At 42.8% G+C, this 12300-nt stretch overlaps 1 protein-coding gene across 3 annotated transcripts in view; it reads right to left on the bottom strand.

The window, feature by feature from the left end:
- The window catches only part of MARF1 (meiosis regulator and mRNA stability factor 1), a 34827-nt gene that overhangs the window by 11981 nt on the left and 10546 nt on the right, over window positions 1-12300 (bottom strand). For all 3 annotated transcript variants that reach the window (XM_063315123.1, XM_063315124.1, XM_063315125.1), the window contains exons 9-19: window positions 11982-12148; window positions 11744-11902; window positions 9948-10137; window positions 8961-9139; window positions 8315-8395; window positions 7859-8095; window positions 6552-6671; window positions 4304-4479; window positions 2763-2983; window positions 1734-1876; window positions 964-1097 (exon numbers count right to left, since the gene is read on the bottom strand). In XM_063315123.1, coding sequence (XP_063171193.1) covers window positions 964-1097; window positions 1734-1876; window positions 2763-2983; window positions 4304-4479; window positions 6552-6671; window positions 7859-8095; window positions 8315-8395; window positions 8961-9139; window positions 9948-10137; window positions 11744-11902; window positions 11982-12148 — 1807 coding nt within the window. The remainder of the gene's footprint in view (window positions 1-963; window positions 1098-1733; window positions 1877-2762; window positions 2984-4303; window positions 4480-6551; window positions 6672-7858; window positions 8096-8314; window positions 8396-8960; window positions 9140-9947; window positions 10138-11743; window positions 11903-11981; window positions 12149-12300) is intronic.

Raw genomic sequence — 12300 nt, 5'->3', positions numbered from 1 at the left:
GCTCTAGGTAATCTATGATAGCTGACCTATCCTTAGTTTGTTTTTTCATTAAATTCAAATTTAAAATTATTTTAAATCAGATGGTTCATATTTTAAGGCTAATGTGTATATCTTTATAGAATTGTATCTTGTACTGGTCAGTGACCGTAATAAAATGGAACTGAACTCAACATTACACTACAATCATTTACTTCATACACTGCACTAAGCAACAAACCAGGGTTTACAAATCTGGGTTCACCAAATACCCTATGCCAAAACCAAGACTGTTGCAAGGCAGGATGCTTGGGGCACTCTTGAAGGCATTTCAGAAAAGCAAGGCTTTAAATAGATTGGGGGAGGAGGAGGAGAGCTAAGGTGGCAATGGAGCAGCAGCTTCCCTGCTAAGCTCCTTATGATATTTTATTTATCTGTTTCTAAAATTTTAAATAGTTTGGATTCAAGGAACCTTTGGCATGCTTCTCAAACTTCTGATGACTTCCCTACCTCTGCCTGCATGAGAAACTTGGGAGGGAGGACCTCTTAGCTGAGGCATTTTACTTGTCAAATGAGAACTCAAGAGGGTTCTCCAACATAGAGATAATCTTAGACACATCAGAAAAAGTCTTACTCTTCCTTCACTTTTAGAGTTTTTAGAGTTCAATTTGTTTTAGTTAGTGCTCTGTTCACTTGGAGGTATTTCTTATGTATTGATTCTCCCTTTTTTAAAAAGTACCCCCACCGTCCCCAGGATCTGCCAATGGGCAGTGTAGGCGTCCTCCGAAGAAGCATTTAAAATACACGTATAATCCAAAGCCACCAGACTCTCCTGTAATTCATTGGCAAGAGATCACAAAAGCAAAAAATAAAACAAAACCCACCACACCACCAGTCTCACAACTATTGCCTCATCTGTATTTAAAAAAAACAAAACAAAACAAAACACAAGAATTTTACTGAAGTTTTTAAACATGGGCAACATACCTCTCTTAGGAATACAGATGACCATTTCATTTTCTTGCTGAGACAAACAAATGGTGGTGTCGGGAATTTCTGAAATTAGATCAACCAACTCACACACTCCGTATTCAGTCACGTCCCAGTCTTTTGAGAAACACCTACAAGTTTAATATCGAAGAAAACGCTTCTGTCAAACTACAGAACTGGCTAAACAAGCACAAATTGAAGCCTTCTGCTTGCCCACGTTAGCCTCTGCACAAAAACCAAAAGAAAAGCATTACATTTCTGAGGTTTAAAACCAATACCATGAAAAATATTTCTGAAATGCAACACTCAACGTTTGTCGAGCTATGTTTCTATTAGAGTTCTGTAAGATTTTTCTGTAAATGATCGCTTTAGGACACACGCATTCTTACAGTTTACTGGTCTTTAGGTTAAACATCCCAGAGTGGTGATGGTGGGGTAGTTTGGTAGAAATTAAAAAATAATGAATTTGGTTAAGAAGAATCCCCCCCCCCAAATTGGCCCATTTTTGGTGTTCCATCTTTAACAGCAGCCAGACTTTAAAATCAACTCATTTCAACTCCTTCTAGACACCTCTCTACCTGGAGGATTTTACTGCTGCCTTTCAGATGATTTTAATTCAGGGAGAAGAAATTCGCGTCTCCCTTCCCACGAAAGAATATCACTTTCTTTAAAACCCAAGCTGCTAAATTAAAAAAGAAACAACAAAGATTTTTTACATTTGCAGTTGGAAAGGCAGAAACATTCTCGCCGCAGCTCTGCATACCTACCAGTGATAAGCATGTAAGAATTCTCTGACTACAACTCGCTTACTGGCCTGGGACTTCAGAAGCTTTAGTAAATCTTGGGTGAACCGCTTCACTTGGGCCCTGTGTGTTAAGGTCAAGAAACGCTTGGTTCCTATCCCGAGAATCTGAGAAGAAAAAGCGTACGTGAAGGTCTATGGTTAAGCCTGTGTGCTCATGAATCCAGTTATATTTCTCTCATTTAGCATGAAGGACTAGGACCAGCACGTGATGCCAAACCCTACAAGGCCAAGTCAACAGGAACCACAGAGAGTCTAGAAGAATCTCTGCGAAGCTCATCTGTGGTAGATCTTGGAAACTGTAAGAAGAATTCCCCCAGCCTGATTTTACGGGGAGCTAATTCAGGTGGAGTCTTTCTGAATATCTGGAGATGTTCTTTTCCCAGGTTTTCTTGTGTAAATTTCATAAAACGTTTACCCAAATGTCATTAAAATTCATGGGGTTTATGTAAAAACGAATAAATTACATAAACACCATGGAAATCACTTTTTTTATAAATTACGTAGGAGCTAGGTGAAATTCTTCAGATTTAATGTGCAGGTGGCTTTTTTTAAATACAAATTTTATTAAGTTTAAAGCAAAGATAAAAAACTTTCTCTTTCTCTCCCTTTTTGCTTTTTTGTAGTTTTTTATCTTTGCTTTAAACGTGCGTATGGCTTTAATAGTCATCTCTTCCCCAGGGCCACAACTAGGGGGGGGGGCAAGCGGGGCATGTGCCCTGGGCACTGCGCTGGGGGGGGGGGCAAAAAGAGCACTGGGGGGGGGCACCAAAATGGGCACGGAATCCATATTTGCCCCAGGTGACAGAGACCCTAGTTGCGGTCCTGCTCTTCCCTCCACCTGGTCCATAAAATTCAGATTCAACTTTATCACTCCTGTCCTTTCATAAACCACTTTCCCCCACTTTTTCATTTTCTCATGATGACCGTCCCCTTTCCAAGCCAGCTCTTGGAGGCCAACATCACTCCCAAGAAGGAGAAGGTCCGAACTTACCTGCAGGACATGAGGCACTGATTCTAGCAGCTCCATTAACTTGGAATACCCATAATCAGATACACGGCACTGCTTGGCAAAATGGTGGTGGTACATGGGGATGAATTTGCTGACAGACATAATACAGGAAGGCTGGTTTTTAAGGAGATCAACCACTTCTCTACTGAACTGGATGAGCTGAGGATTCCCCACAGGGCTCTTGGAGCGCAACAGCCAAGGCTCTGGAACAGAAGAGAAGACGACACCCACAAGAAGGCATTTTTACTCTGAGGAATGTATGAGGAGGCAATAAACATGAGTTAAGGAGCAGAATTTGGAGGAGGTACCCCGTTCGTAAGACTAATCCTGCTTAGTGGAAATGAGAAAAAGAAAAAAAAATCCTCTGACATGTGGGTAAGTCACTCTGCTCCTTTCAAATGCGTGGAATGACAACTCCCATAACTGGTTAGGCTATCCGTGATTGACAGAACGAAGACCAAAACACCAGCAGAACGTTGGGTTGTCTGAAAGCAAGCTTGCATTAAGTAAATGGAGTGTCAAATAACCAAGGTGACTGCTGCCAGCTCCTGTGATACCTGCAACAAAAATAAGAATAGTGGCTGGAGAGCTACAGAGTTTGACATGCTCCAGGGCTTCCAAAAACCCCAACTCTTTCACTCCCTGCCTCCCCATCCATGTTGCTGGGCAACTGATTTTCTTGGCTACGTGGCAAGCTAATTTTGAAAGTCCCCAGGGCTGAAAGAGAGTGCTCGGACTGTGAATGGAGAAAAAAAATAGTCTGAAAAACAGCACAACTTTCTTTCATGGGATTAATTGCTTGAGAGGTGGCTTTTGATTCTGAATGGTAGAAGATGAACACCAAGGAGCTTACCTTACTTCTTAGTTTGGAGCTTACTTTTGGAGTGTAGGCGCACAACCACAGCCATCAACCAGCTACCAAGAAGTACCTTGGGAGACAGGGCGAAGAGCTGCTGCCTAGGGAACGGTCAGATAAGAGATGGCACAGCCCACAGCTGGGCAGTGGGTGGGGCAAGAGGCTCAGAAGGGACCCTCCCTAGTTTTTTGGGCAAGGAGACACCGGGAGAATTGTACTTTCAGGCCTGCAAGGTTCTTAATGTAGCCTTACAATAAAGTAGAATTACCGCATCTGGTCGTGTTTCCCGTCTGGTCTACCTAGGAAGGCTGACATCAATCTTGCAAGTCTCCTTTACTACCCAAAAAACTAGGGAAGGTCCCTTCTGAGCCTTTTGCCCCACCCATTATGCAGCTGTGGGCTATGTCCTCTCTTTATCTGACTGTTCCCTAGGCAGCATCTCTTCACCCCGTCTCCCAAGGTCTTTCCCACATACTGTACCATTACACAATCTTGGTAGGCTGTCAAGAGAAAACTCTGCCAACTCAAGTTCTCCATGCCTCATATAGGTGGGGTATCTCCTGCTTCACAGGTTCTCTTTGCAAATTCAGACAACAGGGCAGAAATGGAATGAATGACCAAGTTCAGGTAGTTAACTAAGGAAGCGACTAAGGAATAATATAAATACCTGCGGTAGGAGGTGGTGGTTTATTATGTATCCACTTTACCACTTTGATGCCACTTTGTGCTGTAGCAATATTAACACCAGGAACACAGGTGATAAGGTGCTCCAGAGGAACGCCTCCATGGCCTTCCTGCACAGTTTCTAGAGTGCTAAATTCTGAAGCATAACAGTCTAGGAAGCTGTAAAAGAAAAAAAAATGTAATTATAAAAGAATTAGCTCAGTGCTTATAGGGCTATACATACCTTCTCTGCTTGTAAAGAAACCTTGGGTAGCTATTGGAGATCAGACACAAAAAACTGTCAATATCCTCCAATCTTACTAGGCATTGGTATGACTTTGATTTGATCTTAATTGCACCAATAATGGATGAGTAAAAACCAGTAAGAACCCTGAATGTAGGAATTGTGGAATCACATCAGTTCTGAATATTCTATTATTAATTTAAAGAGTTAAATTAATAATAGAATACTTTCCTTTTCTTTAAGAAGCTTAAGATATAACCCATAATGCTCTGTTGCCAGTTTTACCCACATAAAACAGAACAGGCTCAGCTGAGAGTGAGCGAAGGGCCAGGAAGTTTCCAGGACTTAGAATAGACTTGAAACAATGCTCACAGCTTCCATCTACACCACACTGGCTCAAGACAGTTCTATTATATTCATAATCCATAATTAATAATTTGGGAAGTGTGGTTTCATAACTTCCTAGTGTTCATTTGCAAGGCACAGGCAATAATTTCTTTTCTATTCACCAAATCAAACCTTCAAATTACAGCCATAATTTGTGTGGTTGTTTGACGGTTTCCCAGAAAATGTGGTATCACGTCAAATGAGCTTTGGCCAGAGATGCGAGAACACAACCTTGGCCTTTCACACGTATGGGAGTGTACCATGGCTGATATTGCCTTCTTTCCATTAATAGGAGCTAGCTTCTCAAAGGACATTAAGATCGAACGACATACAGGAAATACGGTTGGATGCTGATAGAGAGTGACCATTTCTACGCTGTTTTAACAGCCAGCCACTCTGCGCAACCATTATATGAAAGAGGGTCAAACTCTGCCTGCAGATTTACAATTTAAGCAGTGGACAAGGACAGAGAAAAGAGGCAGGGAAGGAGAAAATTAAAGCCCTGGAAGGAAAGGGTTTTTTTTCCTCAAACACCATCTAAACAATTGCAATGGGGAAGGAAAGGGAGAGAGAGGGTCAGAGAAGGGCAGAGACACAGAATAAAGAAATCATTTAATCTGCAATCCAGGCAAGAGGGAAGAAGCAACAGAGCCAATATGAAAATGCAAATTAAGAAGAACGAGATAACTGGAGTATAATTCTCTGTGGTTTCTGACATGCCCATGTTACCGCCCAGAGTCCCTCTTTGGGGGAGATGGGCGGCAACAAAATTTGAATAATAAATAAACGCCCAAATAAATGAAGTGCAGAATGCTCTAAACAGGACAGGGTGTAATTTACATACTTGTCTTTGGAGCAAGTGGGTGGGAGGAGACCTTTTGGCTGCAGAAATGCTGTTCCTGGCATGCCTCCTCACTGCTCACTATCCTTTTCTGTCACAGACCCAGCTCCATTATGGAAAAGAGACAGACAGAAATGACTAGGGGCAATTTTTAGTTTGAATTTTCCTGAATTGGATTTCATACGGACTCACTTTGCACAACCCGTATAACTGAGTCATGGCTTGGAGGAGCTTGTCTTGCAAACAGAAAAAGCGGCTTCGTTATCTGGAGCAGTTAATCCAAAGGGGATTACAGTTAGCTCCAAACAGACCCACATATGTCTGAACTCCCTCTTGTCCCCCATGTCATGCAAAGAGCTGGTGTGGTTTAAAAATGAGACGGAAATGGGGGAGAAGGGGTAAACCATCCTCTGCGTCTATCCGTGGTCGTGTTGCTCCCAGTTGTCTGAATCTTTAATTCTCCTTCCTGACCCCACAGAAATTAAAAAAGAAAAAGGCAGGAAGTGGGAGGGGAACTGAGAGCTTCCCATACTGCCTTGGAAGATGAACAAAATGACTGCCAGGTTTTGTGCTGCACCATGTTGAGTGGACTCACCAAGGGAAGGGCAGCCATGTCCTGCGAACCAGGCCACTCACTGACCTGCTGGATGGGATACCTGCAGCTCCTTGATGCTTCTGAGCTTCCCTTTTATGGCCTTGAGTTGAAACGAACTATGTTCTTGATGGTTACATGAGGAATGAGCTCTCTAAGAGCCTTCCATGTTAGAGCAATGATTTTACCTCAGCAGTGGTACTGTCCCCTCATGGGTCTGCAACAAGCTATGAACTTGAGGAGCAAACGTCTTCAGAGAATGAACCACAAAGGGAACTTTGTAGGAATCAGGATCAAAGTCAGGTTTGCTAGAATAGCAACAACAAAATTAAATTTTATAGGAGGCTGAGCAAAGAAAATGTGCATGTGTAACTCTCCCCAATACAGCCCACAGCTTAAAAGTGTCATGAGTAAGGATGGCGAGCAGGGGGCTCCCATCCAGCCTGTCAAGCGCATGCGTAGCACTGAGGAATTGTTCAGCCATTCCAAGAGACACAGATCGGGACCGCCTTAACCCTTGGGGGTTATATGTCTGGGTTTTTCCCACGCTTCTTCAGTTTGTTAGGATTCCTGTTAAGCACTAGCAATAAATATTAGAGACCAGTTCATTGTCTCAGTGTGTTTCCTGGTTGTTAGGACAAAAAGTGTATTGTTGAAGCTTTTTCTTGCAATCGTTTACAGTAACTAAAATGAGTCCAAACCAGACTGTTATTCTACCATAAAGCGTTAAGAGGTTTAGTAAGTTCTTTCTTCTAGTATGCAGAAGACTGGATTTAAGCTATGTTGGTTTGACAACCTCCACACCCACGAAAGGAGGAAAATAGGTCTAAGATCAGTGGCAAAGCATTTGCTTTGCACACATAAAAGTCCCAGGTTCAGTTCCAACATCTCTCAGTTGGGTTGGGACAAATGCCTCAATCCCTGTTGAGCTGAGTGGGTCAGTGGGCAGACTCAGTGGAGAGCAACTTCCTATGTTCTCAAGGACTTCCTCAGCTCAGAAAGTCATCTGAAAGCAAAGTTATTTCCAATCATTTAAAAGAGAATAAAATCCATCGGTTCTGCAGGGGATCTTGCCTTGAAGACCCTGGCTCAGAAACCGATTTAATCAAGTGTAACCAGGGTTTCTCAACCAGGGTTCCGTGGCACCCTAGGGCTCCACGAGAGGTCACTAGGGGTTCCCTGGGAGATCATGATTTATTTAAAAAATTATTTCAAATTCGGGCAACTTCACGTTAAAGAGGTAAGTTTCATTCTTCATTTTCAGCTTAAGAACACTGTTAGTGCATATAGACAGGCCTACCCACGAAACCAATATAATAATTTTGCAACTTCTGGCCTATCTTTGAGCCTGAATGGGCAGGGGTTCCCCGAGGTCTGAAAAATATTTCAAGGGTTCCTCCAGGGTCAGTAGGTTGAGAAAGGCTGTGTGTAACGTTCTGGGCTCTTCAGTTTTGATTGCAGGGCTTGATTGCAGGGAAGGGGGCAGAAAATTTACCTGAAGTCTTTATTGGTGCAATGCTGTTTGCAAACAGGCTCGTGATACTCCAGTTCTTCGAAGGTGATTGGGCTGCAATTAGCGGAGGAGCCATCGTGAGATTGCGAAGATCCTAAAGGGCTCTGCCTAGCTTGGCTGCTGGGTAGCAGGCAAACAAGCCGACCGTTGCCTTGATCACGGATCGCCACTACGTCTGTTAATTTATGTAAGTCTGACACATTTAGCTTGTGTCCAAACCTAGAAACGAGAAACAGAAACAACTTAGTGAAATAAAGAAGCAAAAGAAGCTATTCCAACATATTACAGACGTCCAGGGGTGGGCGGGGACTAAATCTGAGTGACAAAATTTGAAGTATAAATCAATAAAATAAATAAATTCTGGATCAAAATTCCTGCAAGTAGCAAGTTTTGAGCTTGCAGGCATCAGTAACACTGGGGGCAAAATTTCAAACTTACTTTTTCTCATAAATCTCAGTGAACTTGGAAAGAGGGAGGCAGCAAGCTGGGGCATCTTGAAGAATGGACATTGCTTCTGAACTATAAAGAGAGACAGCGCGTCAGGGAACAGCACTGGGCACCGCTATACTCTTTCCTTTCCGGATCTGTGAGATTGTTCTTGAAAGCAATTAGCAAAGATTCTTTATGAGCCTCAATATGCTAAGTCTGAGAGTCAAACAGACATTAAAAAAAAACCAGCCAGAAGATATCGACTAAATCTCACTTCTAATATGCTCTATATTAGGTTGTCCTGAAGAGGGAAATCTGTGCTCTCCAGAAGCTGTTGAGTTACTGTTCCCAGCATCCCTCAGCACAGGCCATGCCGGTCAGAACCACAGAGAGTTGTGATCCAGCAACATCTGGATGGCCAAATGCTATCCACGCCTGGTCTAAGCAAACAGAAATACATTCTGAAAATAGGTGCTATTTATGGATATCGCTGAAACAATTATTGCTTATTTCCTATCCCCCCCGCCCCAAAAGAGTGAGATTACTTCCTTTTTGTAATTCCCTGTGCTAAAAACAATGCCCCAATTTTCTCAGAATGTTTTTAGCTCCGTCATAAATGCTACACAACTTATTTTAGTTGTTGTTGTTGTTTTACCTAATTAATGCCAGGCACTTGCTGGCAGCTCCTGTAGCTAGTGAAACCTGAATCCTCTTGTTACCAATTTTATATCTGTGCAGACTGTTGACAGCAGTGATAGCCTCTTGAAGATTTTCCATCTGAACAACAGCCTTCAACTGATAGTCAGTATGAGGACTGAGTTCTACATTCTTTACCTGAAAAAGAAAAAAAAAAGATGAAAACCATATCAAAAGAAAATAAAATCTGAGGCTAGTATTATCTTCAAGATGGAATCAAAGCAATTTGTACTCACTCGTATATTTATCGAACTACTAAAACAGCCACGTTTAGGCATATTTCAATACTTTAAACAGTAGTGGTAATAAAATATAGTACACAGTGGTTCAGAGCAAAAGGCTGGAGCAAAACACTTCTTTATTTATAGTATTATAACTGAAGTATTACACACGGGTTGAATTCACACATTCTGTTAAGCCACTGATTGCTGAACAGCCCGGAATCGGCCCGATTCATGTAACTCACCAGATCCAAACAAACCACATTATGGCATAGTGGTAGATATGAACCCAATCATACCGTCTAAAAGAAAATTATCATTTTCTGCTCCCTCTGCAAACTGCTTAGCTAGGAGTATTAACTTTGAGATGACAGACTTTAGATATGCAAAACCCACTTTTTCATTAGAATCTGGCGACATTTGCAAAAGGCACCCAATTAAATCTAAAGAAATCAAAGTGCAGAACTTAGAACCAGGAAATGCACTCCTGGATATTCTCACTTTCATTTTGCTGAAGTCATTGGCCAATAATGGGAACGTGAGAAATCCTTGCTAAGCCGCCTTGAGTTATTTATAAAAATAATAAAGGCGGGATAAATAAATTTTCTGCAATTTACTGCCCGTAAAAGACCAACCCAGAGAGTCAGAATGTACATTCTGCCCTCCCTCTGATGGATTCACGCAACTGCAAAAGCTGTGACGGGACCAATAACTGAATCGTTTACCTTGCCGTGCCTAGTGAAGGTATCCTGCAAAGCCTGTTGCAGCTCTTTTCGGGACAGCCTGTAATCCAGATTGCCAATCTGAAGGTCTGCTCCATTTGCAAATGGATCTGGGCAGTCTGTACTGCTGGAAGAATTTATGACGTTCAAAGTGAGCGGAGAAGACCTGTTGGAAAGGTTTGGAGACACGCTCCTGTTGGGAGGAAAGAGAATCTCGAATCATTCATTCTGCAGGGCATCGGATATGCTTGGAAAGAGAATCCCTTTTGGACCTTCACCGAATTACAAGCAAAAGGAAATCTCAGGGAAGCAGAGAATTCCTTCCGCCATGTGAACTTTGACCTCAAACTGAATTTTCTTTTGCGTGTTACAGACCGAGACTGTACATTTCTTACTAAAGAACAGAGAGAAGAGGTGACAGAGACACACTCCAGCCATCTTCCCTGCCTTTCATTATAGCATGTATTGAAATATAGCATATCAATATAGCATATTTATTTATTGTTCACATCTACAAGGTGACTCTGGGCGGCCTATGACAATTAAATAAAAGAGCAAATAAGTAAAAAAACAATTGTTATAAAAAGATAAAAGTATTAAATATACTTTACATTAATATATCATATTTTATATTACTATACAGAATACAGAAGTATTAAAATAAGAATATTATCGAAATTTTTTAAAATATACCAACCCCACAGAGAGAGCAAGAATGTTAATCATAATGGAACCATCTAGGAATGTCTCCTGTTCTCAAAGACTCCCAGGCCTGACAACGTAATCAGGTCTTGAGGGACTGCCTAAACCAGGGTTTCTCAACCAGGGTTCTGTGGAACCCTAGGGTTCACTAGGGGTTCCCTGGGAGATCACGATTTTAAAAATTATTTCAAATTTGGGCAACTTCACACGAAAGAGGTAAGTTTCATTCTTTATTTTCAGTTTAAGAACACAGTTAATGCATGTATACAGGCCTACCTGTGAAACGAATATAATAATTTTGTAACCTCTGGCCTATCTTTGGGCCTGAATGTGCAGGGGTTCCTTCCCCGAGGCTTCAAAAATATTTCAAGGGCTCCTCCAGGGTCAAAAGGTTGAGAAAGGCTCTCCTAAACAATAGCAGGGAAGGAGCAAACCTAATTTCAGGGGGGAGAATGTTCCCCAAGGAGGGAGTCATGGCAGAGAAGGCCCCCCTCCTGGGATCCACTAAATGCGAGGCCCTGGTCGATGGAATCCATAACATGCCTGATCTGGTTGAGAGCCAGTTTGGTCTAATGGCTAAGGTGCTGGGCTAGAAACCAGGAGTCTGTGAGTTCTAGTCCCGCCTTAGGCGTGAAAGCCGGCTGGGTGACCTTGGGCCAATCCCTCTCTCTCAGCCCAACCCACTTCACAGGGTTGTTGTGAGGAAAAGAGGAGGAGGAAGGAGTATTAGGCATGTTCGCCGCCTTGAGTTATTTATAAAAAATAATAAAGGCGGGATAGAAATTAATTAAATAAATAAATCTAATGGGATGGGCTAATGTAATCAGGGAAAGGGGGTCCCGCAGATATCAATGGCACTCCTTTCAAATTCTTGTGCCAAGGTCTCTTTTTAAGATTTTTATTTTTTGGGGGGGGGGGAAGGGAACACACACCAGAATCTTTTTCAAAGTTATGAATTCCATCCAGAGCCTTAGGGTTGCAGGACTGGGGGCTCCAAGGATGGCGTACAGTTTTGTCCTAGGGCACACCAAACGAAGGTCGAATGTGGCCCTCCTCTCTAAATAACAGTGCCCAGCCTCACACGGATGTGCACATACCTTGATGACCAACAACTCTGAGAGATCAGAATGGGGCTGTGCTGTCTTGGGGCTGCCAGCATGCTGAAAGCTGAAGGGTAGCTGACTTGGAAGGCGTTCTCCTCTTCCTTCTTGTGTACTGGGGAGCTGTTGACGCTTCTGGCTGCCGTCGTATCTTTCCTGGGTAAAGGAGAAAGGCCTGATTAGCATGTCGTGCCGATACCGCCTTCGACAGAATCCGGCCTTGCTCCCAACATACTTTGGATTGTTTTTATGAATGGGTTCCCCCGTTCCTCCCTTTCTGATGGCCAGGGGGACAGAGCTTGCAGTGGTCGCACTGATGTGCAACGAAGGAACTCCCTCTTTCAGATGGTCTTGCCGGTTTTCAGAGCTCCTTCCCGCTTTTGATTCCAAGTGACACAGTTCCTTGAAAAAGAACGAAAGGGTTAGTCAGCAGGGGATTTAAAAGGCACTTCACCGTATGTTTAGAGCAGTGTTCCTCGACCTTGGCGACTGGAAGATGTGTGGACTTCAACTCCCAGAGTTCCCCAGCCAGCCATGCTGGCTGGGGAACTCTG

Source organism: Candoia aspera, chromosome 14 (assembly GCF_035149785.1).
Source record: "Candoia aspera isolate rCanAsp1 chromosome 14, rCanAsp1.hap2, whole genome shotgun sequence".
Taxonomy (NCBI): Eukaryota; Metazoa; Chordata; class Lepidosauria; order Squamata; family Boidae; genus Candoia; species Candoia aspera.
The sequence above is the reverse complement of the archived record's forward strand: the minus strand, read 5'-3'. Positions and strand labels throughout refer to the sequence as shown.